Source organism: Lissotriton helveticus, chromosome 12 (genome assembly GCF_964261635.1).
Source record: "Lissotriton helveticus chromosome 12, aLisHel1.1, whole genome shotgun sequence".
Taxonomy (NCBI): domain Eukaryota; kingdom Metazoa; phylum Chordata; class Amphibia; order Caudata; family Salamandridae; genus Lissotriton; species Lissotriton helveticus.
Window position 1 is genome coordinate 560555064 of NC_136073.1, and position 18193 is coordinate 560573256.

General features: G+C 43.4%; 1 protein-coding gene across 5 annotated transcripts in view; it reads right to left on the reverse strand.

The window, feature by feature from the left end:
• The window catches only part of LOC144797752 (receptor-interacting serine/threonine-protein kinase 2-like), a 405518-nt gene that overhangs the window by 151599 nt on the left and 235726 nt on the right, over nucleotides 1-18193 (reverse strand). For all 5 annotated transcript variants that reach the window (XM_078668511.1, XM_078668512.1, XM_078668508.1 and 2 more), the window contains one exon: nucleotides 16692-16840. In XM_078668511.1, coding sequence (XP_078524637.1) covers nucleotides 16692-16840 — 149 coding nt within the window. The remainder of the gene's footprint in view (nucleotides 1-16691; nucleotides 16841-18193) is intronic.

The window sequence follows — 18193 nt, forward strand, 5'->3', positions numbered from 1 at the left end:
GTGTGTTCCCCAGGACATGGTTTCATTCAGCGTTACACCCAAATATTCGAAGGTGGAGACTCTCTCTAAACGTGATGATCCCAGCAAGGGGTTCGGGCGTGATCTTTTGGTTGGGTTCAAGACCATAAACTTAGTTTTTATAGCATTGATCTCCAACCCCCTTTCCGTGCAGAAAACCACAAAAGAATCTAATATCCTCTGTATCTCCATAGGGGTTTTGGACAGCAGCAGGGTATCATCTGCAAACATAATTGTAGGTACCCTGCTGCCGTTCAATTTTGGAGCATCAGTATATTCAATGCCATTGAGATGGGCGATTACCCCGTTGACAAAGAGGCAGAACAGGGTCGGTGCCAGTACACAACCCTGCCTCACCCCTCTGTCAACGGGGAATCTGTCCGTTAATTCCCCAAGCTTCCCGCACCTGACCCGGGCATAGTTGTTTTGATGCAATCTCTGTAAAATTACCAGAATGTCCGGGGGGACCCCCATCTCGGCCAGGACACTCCAGAGTTTCCCTCTGGGCACCAAGTCGAAGGCGGCCCGCAAGTCCACAAATATGGTATACAAGCTGCCGCCTTCGACTATCGCTGTCCTCCAGTAGATAATGTTTAAACGAAAAACCTGGTCCACTGTGGAAACTCCCTTCCTAAAGCCCGCCTGGTATGGACTAAGGGCGTCGGTTTCCTCCACCCAGTCCTGAAGGCGATTCAACAGTATCCTACCAAAAAGCTTCTGTGGCACATCAATCAAACTGATTGGTCTGTAGTTAGCTGGGAGCAGAGGCGAGCCCTTCTTAAATATTGGAACCACCTTTGCCCCCAGCCAAGTACTCGGGATTTCCATGCCATGCAGGACTGCATTAAATATAGCAGCAAGGTAGGGGGCCCAGACATCCGGCTCCTGCTTGAACAGGTCCCCGGGGAGGCCGTCCAATCCTGGGGCCTTTCCCGATGCCAGACCTGCAATTGCTGCCACAACCTCCCCCACTGTGATCAGGTCCCCACCATACTCAGCCCGTCCATCACCGATTGTAATCATAGTTTCTCCTGGTTCTGAACTATAGAGTGACTGGAAGTGTACCTGCCACACCCCTGCCGCAATATTTGGCTCTATTGCCGAATGGAGGCTCCCCGATCCCCCATTTACCACTCGCCCAAACATTCGGTGGTCTCTTGTTGCGAGGGAGCTAGTAAGCTCCTCCCATTGGCTCTCCTCCCATTCAGTTTTTGCATGACCAACTAGTTTTTTGTAAGCCCGTCTACTTTCGCGTAGCTTCTCCCCACCTATTCCCTCTTTGATGCTTCTGAGGAGTTCACGACCATCTTCTGCCCAGTGATGGGCTCTAGTGCGGACAGAGCGAAGGGGGATCTCATTATTTTTGTAGCTCCCGAGTATTGGGGCTTCATGAAGATCATGAAGTGGGACTTCCATGTGTTCCAGGGTGTAAAATTGCGCATTGGGAGAGCTCTTCCCATGGTAGTAATTAATTTCTATAACACAAATAGGGGACTGGGCTGGATCTCTAATCTTATAGCCTTAAGACATGCCTTAGATTTATTAAAGAGGGGGGTCCTCGGGCATGCAAATCTTATCCTGGCAGGGGATTATAATTGTAACCCGTGCCCAAATTATTTACACCTGTCACCTAACAGATAACCTTTTCCGATTTCAGAGGAGTTGTACCTGGAGCGTACCACAGAAGGGGAAGAGAAAAATAAGTTCTTACACACGCACAATTTGGTTTTTACCATATATCAGTTGATAACCTGGTCTTATCCTCATATTCCCCTGACATATAAAGGAACGGGATCCACCACAATTATCAACTTCATTTTTGTACATGCTAGCATGGATTGGCCTCCTGTTTCCTTCAATATTTTACAGTGAACATAACGCTCTGACCCTGTCCATGGATGGGGTATGGGATAGACTGGAGGACCCTTGAAAGCCCGAGGGAGCCTTACCCCTACTGACAAGGAGAGGCGTTTATGCTGGTCGCAAATAGAAGCTAAGGCTTTCAATCATAGCCTTTTTGCTGACTGCCAGCAGGGGATACTTACCTGTCTGGACTTTTTAACGCCTGGTGAGGAGGATTTAAGTTCTTTTGCCTCCATCGCTCAGTCAGCTTCTGGGCTATTATCGACCCCTGTGGTTAGGCATTGCCCGGCTCAACCTTCATGGTTTGAATCTAAGTGCTCCCGGGCCCTAAGGCATCTGAAGAAAGCCCTGAAACAGTTGCCTAATGACAGGGAATGTGTGGCAAATTGCCGTCGAAACTATAAAGGGGCCCTGAAAGAAAGGAGGCATGAACTACAGAAACATGCATGGGCTGATATACTCTAATCTGTCGAATAGAGGTATTCTACACTCTTTTGGGAGATTATTAATAGCCCCTGCTTCTCTGAGCCATCAAGACCTGTCTTATGTCATCTTATCACCCCAGAACAGTGGGTCACCCATTTTGATAGGGTATCTAATTTTGGCCTTCTTGAAGGGTCTCGTATGGATATTGCACCTAGCCTGGCAGTCACACCAGTTCTCTTTTCGCTGGAGGAAGTTCACATGGGCATTGAGTCTTTGTCTCGGAAGAAGGCACTAGGCCGTGATGGGATCCCCCTAGATCTCTTCTGGGACAACATTGAAGTTTGGGCCCCGGTCCCGACACTGTTATTAAATGCAGTAGTGAAGAAAGGGGTGTTGCCCTCCTGGTCAACTGCCACCATTATTCCAATTCATAAAAAGGGGGATAAAGACAACCCACAATGTTACCGCCCCATTTCCCTGATTGATGCTGTAGTCAAGGTGTTGGGTCAGATCCTTTTAACTAGACTCTTGTCATGGCTGGACGCTAATCAAATAATATCTGAGGTTCAGTACGGCTTTTGCCCGGGCAAGTCAACTATTGACCAATGTCTCAATCTCTGTTTATTAATAAATAAATACAGTTGCCCAACCGGGAGGGTTGTTTTTAGCTTTTAGGGACCTTATGTCAGCCTTTGATCGTGACAACCGGAAGAAGTTGTCGGAATTATTGACCACTTTGGGGCGCTAATCCCTCCGTTGTATCCTTACTAATGAGCCTTCACGCCCGCACGACAGCGGCAGTAAGATTCTCTCGGGAGGTGCGGGGGGCCTCACTGAACACTTCATTTGCACTCAGGGAGTTCGCCAAGGATGCATTTTAGCCCCCTTTTTATGCACAATTTACATCAATGGTTTAGAAGCTGCCCTCCAGGCTTTACAGTCTGATTGCCACAGAGTCGGCAGGAGATCTTTGCCAGTATTACTATATGCTGATGACGCAGTGCTTATGGCTCGTACAGCACTGGGACTTCAGGTTTTAATTGATGGGTTTGTTGTTTTTATTGATATACTGGACCTGTCAGTCACTTTAGAAAGTCAAACGTTTTGGAAGTTGGCCCCCGGGGTCTCCTGTTGAAAACCTTTAAAGCGAGCTCTCACACTCTAGCGAAGGTCCCGACTTTCCCCTATCTGGGAATTCTATTTGATGAAAAATGTTATTGGAAAACATTACTGGAGGGTAAGCTGAGCAATCTGAACACATCTATAGGCGCCATGGCCAGCTATGCCCATAGATTGGGATCTTGGACACCAGAGGTGATTTTAAAATTGTACCAGTCAATACGCACCTCAAAGGTGCTATATGGTAGTGAAGTATGGGGGTATATTGCAACACACAAGTTACAGGAGGCCCAATACAAGTTTTTGCGTCGGACATTGTGGGTCCCTCAAAGTACCCCCGCCTATGTAGTGCCCGAAGAGCTGGGTGTTAATTTTTTGGCCAACCAGGTCAAGTCTCTATTGTGTTGGGTAAAAATTTGTTCTAGGGAGAATTACCTGATTATCTCAGACTGCCCATCATTAGAGCATGCTTCCAAAATTCCCTGGCTGCGATATGTAAAGGGGTCTTTTTTTGCCCGGTAGGCCAGATATTTTCCTCTCATGGGACTCTGTAAGGTATCAGGACCTTAACATTATAAAAGATTTATATTCCAAATATATCTCTGCCCTCCGTGAAAACACTGAACTCTGGAAACCAACAGTGAGGGTGCATGTCTTGTTAAAGACAGTCCAGGGCAGGAAAAATTACCTCTCTACCCTTACTAGTGCAACTGATTGGTTTTTAGTCACCTGTTTTAGGTTTAACCTTCTTCACCACCTTTTGGCATCCCCGTCTGGTTTTGTCCTCCCAAAGACGAGAGGACCCTGTGGCTGCGACTCTAGGACTCAACAGGACATGTTACATTTTGTCCTTCTGTGTAAATATTTTACCCTCCCAAGAAGGCTGTTTCTTTCCACCTTTTTAGGGAGCCTGAAGTTTAGGCAAGCCAGAGTGGCGGTTATGTATCTACAGCTGTTGCCTTATGAATTCGCACTCTGTGCAATGACAAGTTTCCTGTGGGCCGCCTACTGGTCCAGATTATCTAGACCAGATTGACCATTAAATGGCCACCTCTGTTTTAGCACTGCCTTTTCTTACCCTTTTTTAATCACCAGTGTCTATGAGTGGCGTTTTATCTTAATTTTTAAATTGGCTGTGCAGAGTTTTAGCTGAACTTTTATTTGGATTAGTAATGATGTTTTTTTCCTACTGTATGATTGTATCTTTTATGGGTGCATTTGCTCCCGAATAAAGATTTATTTATTATTATTATTATTATTATTAGCTATGAAGATTCGGCTAGACATGGATACAATTAATACTAACCATAGGTACTTCTTTTGAATATCTATTTTCTATGGTTTAGAACAGTGGTTCTTAACTTTTTGACTTCCGTTGACACCCACTGAGTAATAACTGGAATCCGGGGACCCCCACTGAATCACTGGAATCCGGGGACCTCCACTGAGTCACTACTGGAAGGTCGGGCACCCCGGCTCAACCAACTTGGATGATCTGACCCTCAAAACAATACATACAAATTTAGCAACAAGTAATCATAAAAAACAAATACACAAATGAAATATTTTCTTCAATTCCAAATGAAAAAAAAAGTTTTCATTTTAATGGGGAGGTTGGGGCTTTTCTACACTCAATTGAGGACATTCGTTGTCCGTACTAAAATCTGTTTGATGCATTTGTTTAACGTTTTAAAACTTAATTTTACATTTTGCCTATTGATTTACATACACTTCATTATTCTGTTAAAATGATTTAATTTTCTAAGCAGTCGTGGACCCCTTGCGTAGGCATCACGGACCCCCAGGGGCACCATTGCAACAGGTTAAGAACCACTGGATTAGCAGATTAGAATATCATAATATTAAGTGAGGGCACAGCCATGCTGTGTTAAACAGAGAAGATTAGGCATGGCCAGAATAAAAATAGTGTCGTAGAACAATAGTAAGCAGATCTTCACGTGCATTACATTTATACAGAATAAAAATATAAATCAAGAACAAATATAGAGCGTTAGATTGAGGGGAGTTCTTGTTTTACTCGCAGTGTGGCAATTAAAATCAACACAGAGTGTAAGGCAGATAATAATAGAACGACTTTAGATATTAAAACACTGCAGAGATAATAGCTACGAGCAATGGTAGGTTTTTAGTAGTAAGATCTTCTTATGCTAAAAGAAGGCAGCCACACATTAAAATAACATGACTAGTATGTATCTCATCATCTTTTAGTTTCCATTCGGTGTCTGAAGTTGAATTTATAGGACTATTTATAAGGTACTAATGTCAACTCAGAAGGATGGATGTCACTATATCAAGACTGACAATGCTGACCTTAAAAAATATGACACCCACCACTTCAACAGGCACTAAATCATAGGATAAGTACAGATTTAATATCTTCAACTCCATCCACTTGCAGTAGCCTTACCATGCAGTTCAGTGCTGCACTGGTTGCAATCGCTATTTCAGTCAATATGTTGCATGAGGTACAGAGACCATGTACTGCCTGGAGTTGTGTTCACAGAATAAGTCTGTCCAGCCAACAGTACGAGTAAAAATATATATTTCTTCATACTCTGGGGCTTTAAAATAAATACAACATTTATCATCTTAAAAACAGACTACTTATAGTAAATAAGAGACATGGCTTAAGGTGGGCGGGAGGTGGCAGCAACAGCACACAGGCTGAAGAGTGCTACATTACCAAGCAGGCACATGGGCGGTATATGTATCACCTGGCATTGCTGGCACCCCTGGCATCGTAGGCAATTCGGGAACCCATTAGAGGAACTCTCCAGAAGCACAGAAGAGGGGGACTGATACGGAGCTGGGGAAAAGAACGTCTATTTAACTTAACAAATAGCAAGGGATTGTTCTTAATACTGTGGGATCAGTCTTACCTTCCTCGCGGTATGCTTATTGAGTGAAATGCTGGAGGTCAGTAACAGGCACCAGCTGTCTTGCCTTGAACTGACAAGATGGACGGCTGAGAGGAGTCCACAGCTCGGGTACCCGAAAAAAACTTGATTAGGGACCAAAGTCTTCCAAAAATATCTCAGAGGAGGAAGCACTGCGGGTGGGGCCTATTCATCAATGGGTTACGTCGCCCTTAAGCCACCCAAGGGCGACGCAACAGTAAAGTAAGTTTTATCAAGACGCGCAAGCCCACTTTGCGTGGCCCTGCATAGCCTGATAAATCTGGGGTAACGCAACATAGCACAAATCTCTGTGTTGCGTTTCTCTGCCCCAGGGAGGCGTTCCATGGGTGGAGCGTGGGTGTACCCACACTTCCACCCATGGCTTTTGTCTCATTATCAGATTTACCTACACTGGCACACTTGGGAATGCTCCAAAATGCTACACCTCCCCAAGGGAGGCACAATGAGGAGAATTATTTTTATTTCTCTTCGGTGCTTCCTCTTTCAAAGTGTGCTGCATTCTGCACCATAGTGCAAGGGTGCCTGCAATGCAGGGAATGATTGTTTATGTGCAGGAAGGTGTACCTTCCTGCAAATAAACAATCAATTATGGCGATTTGTTACTTCTATATGTGCTACAGATTGCAGCACACATAGAAGTAACAAATCATCATTATTTAATGATTGTTTATGTGCAGGAAGGGACACCTATCAGCACATAAATAATCAATCATTTGTGGCGTTTTGCTCTTTATATATGTGCTGCACAATGCAGCACCCATAGAAAAAGCAAAGACAAGGAGTAATACAAGCATTTCTCCTCGTTTCTCCAATCTAACACCTGCTTTTGCTTTCTGATCATTCTATTTTTCTTTAAGAGTGCATTCAACTAAAACACACACATGATATATGAATAGGCATATCAGAGTGTGAACCTGCAGGGGGAGGTCCAAATCAGGTACATAGTTACAACACACAAAAAAGGATATTTACAAGTAAATGGCGGAGAGCAGTGTTACGCCAAAATTGGTAATGCTGCACTCTGACATTTTTAAAATGCAGGGATGCGTTGTATTTACAAAAATATGGCGCACCCCTGCTTTTCTCCTAGCTCTAAAAAAGCTGCCTGGCGCCAGCGCATGCACCCTTATGCCATGTTGCAAGGGTGCCTGCGCTGCAGGGGTGATTGTTTATGTGCAGGAAGGGACACCTTCCTGCACATGCAAAATCTTGAAAGGTGATTTGCTGTTTCCATGTGTGCTACATTCTGCAGCATACATAGAAAAAGCAAAATACGAGGAGAAATTAATAATTTCTCCTTGTATCTCCATCCTAAGACCAGTATTTTACCTGGCCTTAGTTTTTGGCGCTGCCCCATCCTTGTAAACAGGCGTCAACAAGCAATGGGTGTTGCGGTGGAACGACCACAGCAACACCCGTTGCCCAACCCTTTGCCGCAGCGGACTGCTGCAGTAAGGGGCATAGTGACAAGGTGGTGTTGAGCCACATTAAGTGGCTTAATGCTACCTTGTAAATATGGGGTAGAGAGCAACTTCACTGGAGTGTCAGAAAAAGTGACGCCCAGTGGGGCTAGGGGCTTGTAAAGATGCCCCTAAATAGTCAGGTGAGGCCAGTTCAGCCCGCTGACATACTTTCACTCCACTCCACAATACCCCATTTAGGAACCCCATATGCTGACAAACTAACAGACTACGTTTATCAAGCATGTCTTATGTGTAGGGCAATAATAAACACATTTTGTTTGGATATATAGGTCTCTGCTTGTAATGGGCTTGATGTGCAAAACTTAGGCATCTAAACCAATTCGCTTCCTAATCTTCCTTGACCATAATCAACTAATACTGTCTGACAACTTCAGATGAGATGTCCAGCACTGTCAGAAACTATGTCGCTTCTTGCTTGGGAACGTGGCCCTCCTAAAAATAATCAATAACAGCAGAAGCGGCTTGTGCAGGTAAGAGTGGTGGGCGCTGAGGCAGGGTGGGAGGATACTCGACAGATGATGACGGAAAATTAATTATTTATTTAATTTTCCCGCGTCGTCGTCGGTCGAATCCCCCCACCCCGCCGCTCTTACCTGCATGAGCCGCTCCTGCATAACAGGGAGCCAGTGCACGTGTTGTGCGACATATTCTATCCAATTTAGGGCCTAAATCAATCTTGCGGACATGTTATAAATTGTCTGCATTATGATGCTTGAATATTTGGGAAGACTGAGGTTAAAGCAAGTTCATGTATTCCAGGTGAAAAGTAACAGCGGCCTGAACCTCTGAGTTTCAACAGTCACCCTGAAGCAACAGGAAGATTTCTCACAGGGTTTTAAGAACCGAGATACAGTGGTTGTGAATAATTTGATCTAAGAAGCCAGTGTCAATTTGGGATCTTATATAACACCTATATTTCTCACTGTGTTAGGTGTGCCTTAAGCAAATCCAACATTGCTTGGCCTCCACAAGTTAAATCAGATATCCGGGCTGTTGCCAATAAACAAAACCTTTAGTTTGATCAGTGCTCAGTTGCAGCTCGTTTTCCCTCATCCATTTGGTAACGGAAGTCAACCAAATTTGAAATGTAGCCTGTATTTGTGGCAACTCTTCTTCTAACCTCACCACTAATTGCATGTCATCAGTATAACCATGTATAGAAAATCCCAAATATCACCTTAAGGGGGCCAGATGTTTTGTATAGTCATTAAGAAGTGGGACTGATGGAAGCCCCCTGACAGAAACCATAGTTAATTTATTTACGTGTTTTGTAGAGTTGCCACAGGATATCGATTACTTTCTTTCTTAGAGAAAAGATCTGAACAATAGCAAGGCCTAACCTCTCACACCCTGGTCAGCCAGATGGTGCAGGAGAACCTCGTAGGAGAGCATACCAAAGGCAGCCTGCAGGTCAAAAAGTATTACAAATGCAGGTTTAAAGCCAGTATTGAAGTTCATCAATACTTAAAAAATCTGAACTGTTTAAGTGGAGTGAGTTGGTCCAACAACGTGATTCGCTGTATGAAAGAGGAGACAGCCATGACAACGCAGGCTTTACACCGCGCTGCCATTACGACGCTGCCATCACAACGCAAGTCGTTACAACGACTTGCGCTGGATGGCGCTAGATACTAAGGAATAGTAGATTTACTATTCCAACACCTTCCCTACTGTTGCGTAGGCTGGAGTTGGAATAGTAAATCATACTATTCCAAAATCCAGCGCCTACAGCGCAAGTCGTTGTAACGACTTGCGTTGTAATGGATGGGTCGTAATGGCAGCGCGGTGTAAAAGCCCGCGTTGTCATGACGTACATCCTATGAAAGAGCCATCTATCTCCAGTATTAAGGTAAGTTCAACGACCACCCTTTCAGAAGACCTGAATTAAATGGTGGTCACATTCACATGGTGTGGCGAAAAGTGTAATCTTCCCTATTGCAAAAACACCATAACATTAATTCTAGTATTATTGCAACTGGCTCAACGCAAGATCTTCAGTGAGATTCTTGGGTGAGATTGCACCCAAATCTCAGTTAGTTGAAGGCTAGCCTGAATGGCCACTTCCCTCCGGTACATGAGGACCTCATCCCAATCAGGATAATCTGGGTCCTCAAGGTCACACTCCCATTATTCTTGTAAGTTACCAAAACAGTCAGTTGGTTTGTAAATATTGGATGTCAGTCCAATAGTATGTTGATCAAAATTCTCACCTTAAGACCGCAATATCCGGTAGGTCACCCCTGTTAAGCTCTTACTGATGAATATACGTTGAACTTGCAGTCGCCTGAATATCTCCCCATCATGCAGATCATATCCTGACCTAAGTTGATCAAACAGCTTCAAAGCACATCATCCACACTTGTCCCCAAGAAAGCGTCCCGTCTTTTAAAGTCTTCCTGGTCAGCTACCTCCCTCAGTGCCTGACCGTCACCTTAGTCAACCTACTTTTCCAGCCATCCATATCTGCTGCTCTCTCCAAATCCAAATAATACATTTCCTGGCATGTGGGGATTGTGCAGCATACCTGCCACCACCTTTTAGGTGTTACTATCAAGTCGTATTGATGATAGCAAATCTGTACATTTTAACTAGGGGTTCCTCAATTAGGGCATACATTCAATTCTTGGCCCGATAACACCTGATATGTGAGAGGAAGGTACCTCCACATATACATATCCACAAAGATATGGAAATCTGCATTGCTTCCCAGCCCAGCAATAAGTTCCTCAGCATGATTTCAACTGATTGAAAGAAAGCCTAATCTATCCATTGCAAACGTGGCCCAATATGATGAAACCTTGGGAGAGAAACCATTTTGAATTGGAGAAGCTGTTTCCGACAGTACCGGACGTTACATCTGAAGTTGTCAAGCAGTATTTGCAGATTACACTCCAGAATCTGTCTTTGGCATTGCATGATTTCCATTCCTACACATGAAAAACCTTTCCATTGTACTCCTAAATCCAATTGATGCATCATGCTAAGCTAGTATTCATCAATCTGCAACAAGACTAGATTTCATAAATTTCTAACTACTTTATGCAGAACCTGTAATGTAGTCAAGTTCTAAAAGGATGTACATCAGACTAGGAAGAGTATGCCAGAGATCCACTACATAAATGATTAGGTTGCCATAAAGTGTAATACTATTTTTATTGTTGCTTCTTTCCCAAACAAAGCTCTCGATGAGCAGATCACATCCAATCCAGTAGACAATGATCTTGAGGGAGAGTGCAAATAACTGCAAGGGAGAGTGAGCAAACCTATATGGTCCCTCTCCTGAGCTTGATTGCGGAGAAACCCCCATTAACCTCCAGAGAAGGTGCTTGGCCAGAGTAATGAAAACCGATCCACACTCTACATTCAGGTTAACAGCTGATGTTCTCAAGGATGGTGAGAGGAAAGGACCGCTGGATGGAGTCACACACCTTCTCTACGTCGAAGGACAAAACATACAGTATTTCTTCTACTCCTCCAACCCAGTCATGGCAGATATGCATGTTTTCCATTGTGTAGCTCCATGGCATGAGTTCAGATAAATCCAGGTATATGAGAACAGTAATCACAGACAGCAGTCTTTTCACTTGAAATATAGAGGAGATTTTGACATCATATTTAGCAGGGAAATGGGGATGGAAGGGGTGTTCTTTATGGGGTTCCACTCCTTGTTTAGCAGCGTTGCCATAACTTGCCTCAATTCTTCAGGCAGTTTTTCCACCTTCTTGGCTTCCACAAATAAATCTAACAGCCATTTACCATCCTTCACAGAAGATGTCTAAAAAATTTCAGCAGGGTCACATTGGGTCTGGATGTCTTCACCTACTGCAGTTGATCACTTGCCTTTCCAGCGTAATCAACTGTGATATTTGCCTCCAACCTATGTCAATCCAATTCCGAAAGCCTATTAAGTGGGCTTTCACCTAGGAGCACCAAAGTTGCGTACTCACCAAAGCCAATGAAGGACAGATAAAAGGACTCGTTGTAGTCCATGAATACATGTTCAATCATGTCATCTACAGAAACATCTCTCCTAAAGGCATCTTAACTGATTTTATGCATGTTGTCTTCTCATAATCATTGTCATAGGACTCCTTCATACATGTGAGCTGACACTCCTTCAGCATCATGAGAGGGTCAGCAAGGGACCTCTGTTTGGCTCAAATATTGCCCTTCAGGTCCAGGACCTTTTTCATTAGCATTCGTCTCTTGAAATGCACTAAATACATTGCCTGACCCAGAGGTCAGTTTTGTTTGCTTCCCTTGGGGTGAAGTCAGAGTGGAGAGAACCCTTATTCTCGTTTAAATGATAGCTGTTATCCTCCTGTAAGCTACCTACTGCGTCGTGGCCCTTCAATTCCCAGGCAATCAATCAGCACATGCCACTGGCCGCCATTCTTTGTCCCACCGACATTATCGATAGAGAGGTATCTCTCTTTATAATGATGGTATTATACGTGGTAGGTGCCAGTAAGTATTCCAACCTGGAAAAATGATTTGTCTGCCTTAGAACAGTATAGGCAGTCTCTGTCTACACTTTGTTGTGCCGACCTGGGGCCCCTACAAGCATGCTTACCCGCTTTGTGCGCCCCCAGGACACGTTGGTATTACAGAATGGGTTATAGACATTGTTTGGCCTCTTCGGTAATACAGATAGCACTGGGGCACATGTAGCACCAGCACTATCGCAAGAGGGCATTCCCTCATTGCATGGGGGCGTGGTCCCATACAAATGAGGGACTCTCTTTAGCTCTGTGCCCACTCAGTATCATGGACGTGGGCAAAAAGGCAAAGAGGCTTTTAGCCGGTCCATTCAAAGTGTGGCACAAAAAGTTGGTGCACTGTCAGTACACACCCTGCTGACAACCCTCTGGAGGAGGAAATGGGGTTCCTATGGGCCACCGAGACATGTCCTGGCAGGAGAGTGCAGTTACTCCTTGCACCTGCCTGCAAGGGAATTTCCCTCCCCTCCTCAAAATGTAGATGAGTTGCCGCCTGCATTGTGAAACACGGAGCGGCTTTGAAGCAGTCTAGCCATATTTCACTTGAATGAGCAGCCCCCAGGTAGGGGGTGAGTTTGTGATACCCTGGGGGCAGCGTATTCGCGATAATAAGGTTAACTTTCCCTGTTTGTGCACAGTGCTGCTATTTGAAGGAAAAGTGCACCCTATCTGTGATAGGGCCCCAGATGTAGTAAGGCTGAGTGCCCTGCAAATTCTACTAGTACAGTGGAACCTGAGTCCCTCTAAGCTGTCCCAGCCAATCTGCCAAGTTCATCATTTATGATTATGTCAAAGCGCCTCTCAGAATTCTCAATAAATTAGTGATTTGCCTTAAAAAAGTGGCATTACACACTGTGAAACACTTGTTGGCTGTTGTCTACAGTTCCATGAATTGGGCCATTACTGTAATATAGAACATAGTTTGCAGAATGTAACATTTAGCTCATGCAATTGGGGATGACATTTACTTTGAAACTGAATTTTAATTGAAGAGGAAAGAAAATTCTGTAGAAAGATTTAGCTTGTTGGGCATTTTCTTTTTGATTGGATTGATTAAGTGAGGTGCTACCTTTTTTGTTTATACTTTAGAAATTAGTTTGAAAATTAAAAGTACTATTGAATGTCTCATCTGATCTTGAACCTCAATCCAGAGCACGTGCCCCACTATTTATTTATGTCTTATATAGCACACTGCGCCCAAAGATACCAAAGCACTGTCAAAATAACAGCAGAGGTGATGGACATCTTTACAGAGAGCCACTGAATACCCATATATAATGATTAACGGATAAGTCTGAACTTGAAACACACAAAAGGTGATGGGAGGCTGCTTGCAATAGGTCTAACCACTGGCAATAGCTCGGGTAGCACTCCAAACCATTGTTCTTTTTTTCAACATGCAACCCCTGTTTGGACCCAGCCATATGTAAATCAGTCTTGACCCTGTTCCTCATGGGAACAGTTCAACCCAAACCGCCCAGCCAGGTCCTCCCTGAGCCGGAACCCAAGCATCCCAGGACCAGCTTTGCCCTAGTTATGGGCTCATCAGCCGGGTACACCTTGGTTCCAGTGACACAGTGAGCATGGGACCCACGTCTGGGCATACCCATGCCACTTAGGGTGGTACATGAAACACATAAAAGGTGATGGGAGGCTGCTTGCAATAAATCTAACCACTGGCAATCGCTAGGGTTAGCACTCCAACCCATCCCGCTCACTGTGTCACTGGAACCAAGCTGTGATTTAAATGGTACATTTATGATAGATCTAAAATGTAGGTTTAGATCATACAATTTATGAAGAGAACAGGCAAGGGTCGACATCATTATTAGTTTAGTATTTACTGAGTATCTCATGTCTTGAATGTGGCAGTTCCTTTCACACTCGCCAGCCTTGCGGAGAATGCCTCAGATCCTTACAGTGGTCGGATCTGAAGTGAACGTCTCATGATATGAGCCCTCCATGTGGGGTGGAGGCTGCATGTGAAGGCAGCAGAAGAGAATCAGGAGAGGGGCTGAACATTCTGAAAAAGGCTGAACAGTTGAGGCAGCTGTTTGGTAGCTGCTGACATGGAGAGTCAAAGATGTTTCTAAAACCAGTCCTGAGATAGGAAAATGAGAAATGCAAAGACACAGCTTCTCCAATAAAGGAAACAGGAAGCAGGCACTTCAGTGTGGTTTATTTTCCAATTAAGAAGAGAAGGTTTTACTGACCAAGCCAAAGAAAGACCTATATCAGTGTTTCTGAGAACAGAAGCTCCCAGGATAAACATAAACCCTGTTTCTAAGCAAGAGTTTTCAGCTCCTCACAAAGAAAAAGATTGAACGCTCCTACAGGGAATGTAATAGGTCATGTGGACCTTAATTTGATTTTCATTAGTAAAGCAATAACAGCACTATAAGGAAGCATATTAGATGTGCTCTGAGCTGAAACATATATTTGAATAGATTAATCCTTGAATTTTAAAAGAAAGGGAATGTTTAATTAGTACAAGAACAAACAGAGCTAAGCTTTCTGAATTGTTTTAAAGTTGCACTGGAACTGCTTTCATAATTTCACTTAAACGTATTTAGAAGAAACACCGCCCCCTTTTGTACCACTGAGGCCTTACCTGGCATTTGTTTTCAAAACCGATATATTAATACTGTTGACAAACTGAATAACATCACAATACTTACTGAATTGTAAAGATGAACCATCTATTTATTAAAAAATGTATTGTAACTAGAATTGCAGTGTTTATTTTAGATTTCCTTTTATTTTAGATGGGAGTGATTTTAAGTATCCAGAGTGGTCAGGAATATTTATTAAATGTGTTTACTGTTTTATTAAATGTGTTATTTAACCCACATAGGTTATTTAATGTTTGCATCATTGATGCTTAATCTGTTTTGTCATTTCAATAGCATTATAGAGCAACCCAGAAGATATTGAACAAGTATTACACATTGCTAACCCAAAATGCATGAATATAACTCATGTTGATGGAAGCACTCATTCATTCAAAATATTTATGTTGTTGTGGGCACTTGACTACAACGTATAATATCTTTACCATCAAATTCAACTGCACCTATATAGGAAGAACTCAAGTTGACTGGCTCTCAGACAAATTTGAGGAAGGGAAGCCCTCTTTTCTGTTTATGCATGCAGCACAAAGAAATATAAGAAAAAGGAACTATCCTAGTTATACTTTGGAAAGAGGGAGTCTTACAAGTAGCCACAGTGATCCCGGAATCAGAACCTAGGTCTGAGAGAGGGAAGGCGGGGCATTGCCACCAGGGTTAACTGCCAAACTCACTCTTCCTGACCCTTCAGATTTAATGTGTGTGGTGCAAATGATAGACTTGCTGCTGCTCAGACACATCTACGACCACTCCAAAGCGCACACTCTCTCAGGCTAGAACCCCCAGATTCAGAAACCAATAACCTACACAAGATACTTATCCGGATCGGTGCCAAAGTTTTGGAACTCCCTACCACCCAAGGTTCGGTCTCACCCATCGACCCACGTCTTCAAAAAGAGGTGAAAAAGATCCTAATGAAGAGGTTCCTCTCTTAAAAATCATGATGAGCCAGTGTCCTGGATGCATTGGCCGCTACAATGACTGGAATACCAATACAGAACTGAAGCGCATCCATTCCAGTGGAACCCACACAAACAATGTCCCTGGGTTACTGGAATGGAACTGACACAAAGCAGAATCATGAAAAACTACTCAGGCGAACCCATTCCAATGACTCATAAAGACTGCAGATTGTGTATTAGAAGCCTTTTTTAATATATACCATATCGTACTGGAGTTCTTAAAAGTTGTGATTTGCTTTATTAGATGTTCTTTTTATCTATCAGCTCTTCGTTTATGTTTATTTATCATATCTACAGCGCTCTGATACACTTGGATCATGTTTGCACTTCATAAAACCCCCAAAAACCCTAAATCCACTGTTTGTGGTGCCAACATGCATCTCTGCAAGTTTCATATTGACTGGATCCTTAGTCCTGTGATGCAATGTTAAATAAACCGCAAATGGTGTTTGCATTGGTTTAACACTAGACCTCTTAAGTGCCGAGTCCAAATGACTCTTCCTTGAGCTCTATGGTCACAGCAACCTATGGCTTCTAGCTGGTGGTCCCTGCATGCATAAAACTGCACAAAGTTTGGCCTATGTGTAAATCTGACGTCAAAACCTCAGTGAGATCATAGCCTACCTGGAGACTAGACGGGCGAGTTTAAGCCCAAGTTTTACTGCATGGGTTCAAATGAGCCTCACAGTGTTTGACGTGAAATGACTCCATGCAATGTTTGCAGTGCTATATTGGCTGTAGTGAAACTTCTTACCTGTAGACATCACCCGCAGTTGTGGGGCTATCTCCTCGGAGTGTCTCCGGAGAGAGGTACACCAAGTCGGAGGTCTCAGCATTGCTGGAAGTTAGCGAGACTGATCTCAAGTTCTGCTTTCGCCAGTGGGCAAGACCATAATCCATGATCTAGATTTGGGTATAGAAAGAAAGATCTTTGTTTTGCGAACCATCACTGACATTCTAGGAACCACACACCAATATGTTTGGCTGATGTTCTACTAATGGAAACACACATACAAAGACAAAACTGAACTCTTGGTCAGGGATTATCCAATCATTGCTCAGCATCTATTTTATACCTTCTGTATTTTGTTTGCATGAATAAAACAGAATAGAGTACATATCCATATAATAGCAAAGATCTACTTTCTGGTAAGATAGGCCTTTTGCAATTCAGAAAGCCATTTCCAGATCAGGAAAGAGGGTATGTGCCTCATTTTGAATCATAATTGGGAGGGGCATGAAAGGAACATCCTCTCCCATTGGTGATTCGTAATCACATATATCAATGGCTTGCGACTGCATTTGCAGTTGAAAACCATTGAACACTTAATGAGACCTCACAGGAGGCGGCAACTGTTTCACAAAAGAGAAGCAGCTTCCACAATCATGAAATATTCTGGTAGCCTCTGGCGACTTCCTAAATATTGACATTTTATTTTGACTGTTTAAAAAAAATCACCTATGGGAATGAGAACATAAGGGATAGTGATCTTCTGTTTCTTGCAGGCCCCCATCCCTTTGCTCGTAGCCAATAACAGGGTGCCAAAAATAGGAGCCTGTCTAGATAATATTCGCTGGGCACGTCAGTTTGCAAACCCTGAGAGTGTACATTTTGTGACACAACTTATTAGTAATATAGGTAACTGTGCAAAATGATACATTACAAAAAGTCGGAATGCAATTTGCGTCCACTATTTGCGACCTTCCTTTTCATACAACAGGCCCCTTGTTTGCAGCACATTTGATAACTGTCATAAGGATGTTCAAGAAGGAAAAAGAGGTCTGTAATGTGTTAGACCAGTCACAAATGGTGCACAGGGTATAACTTGAAACAAAAACACCTTGGACATGTGGACGAATAAAGAAAGAACGCTGGAGCCCAGCAGAATAGACGATGCTGCATTATGGGCAAGTAAGAAGGTCTCGACAAATGAAATAAAATAACACATTTAACCTTAAGGGCAACCACTCCCCACAGAGCATTAAAAGTTGAACAAAAATGTTAGTGGCAGGGTAGGGTTTCTCTTTGCTGCCCGAGGCCTCCATGATCGACTTCTAAGGTCTCTCAGTTGATGGTGCTAAGAATTTATATATAATCCATTCTCACTAATCAGAGCAGGTGTGACAGAACTTTAAATCATGGAAAGTGACATACTTCATTGTAGATAATTATCTTGCAGAAAGGCAAAGCAATGTGCCTTTAAAGGCTGCCAAAGCTCATAAAAAGTTGCCACAGTGTACACTGCCTGAAGCAAT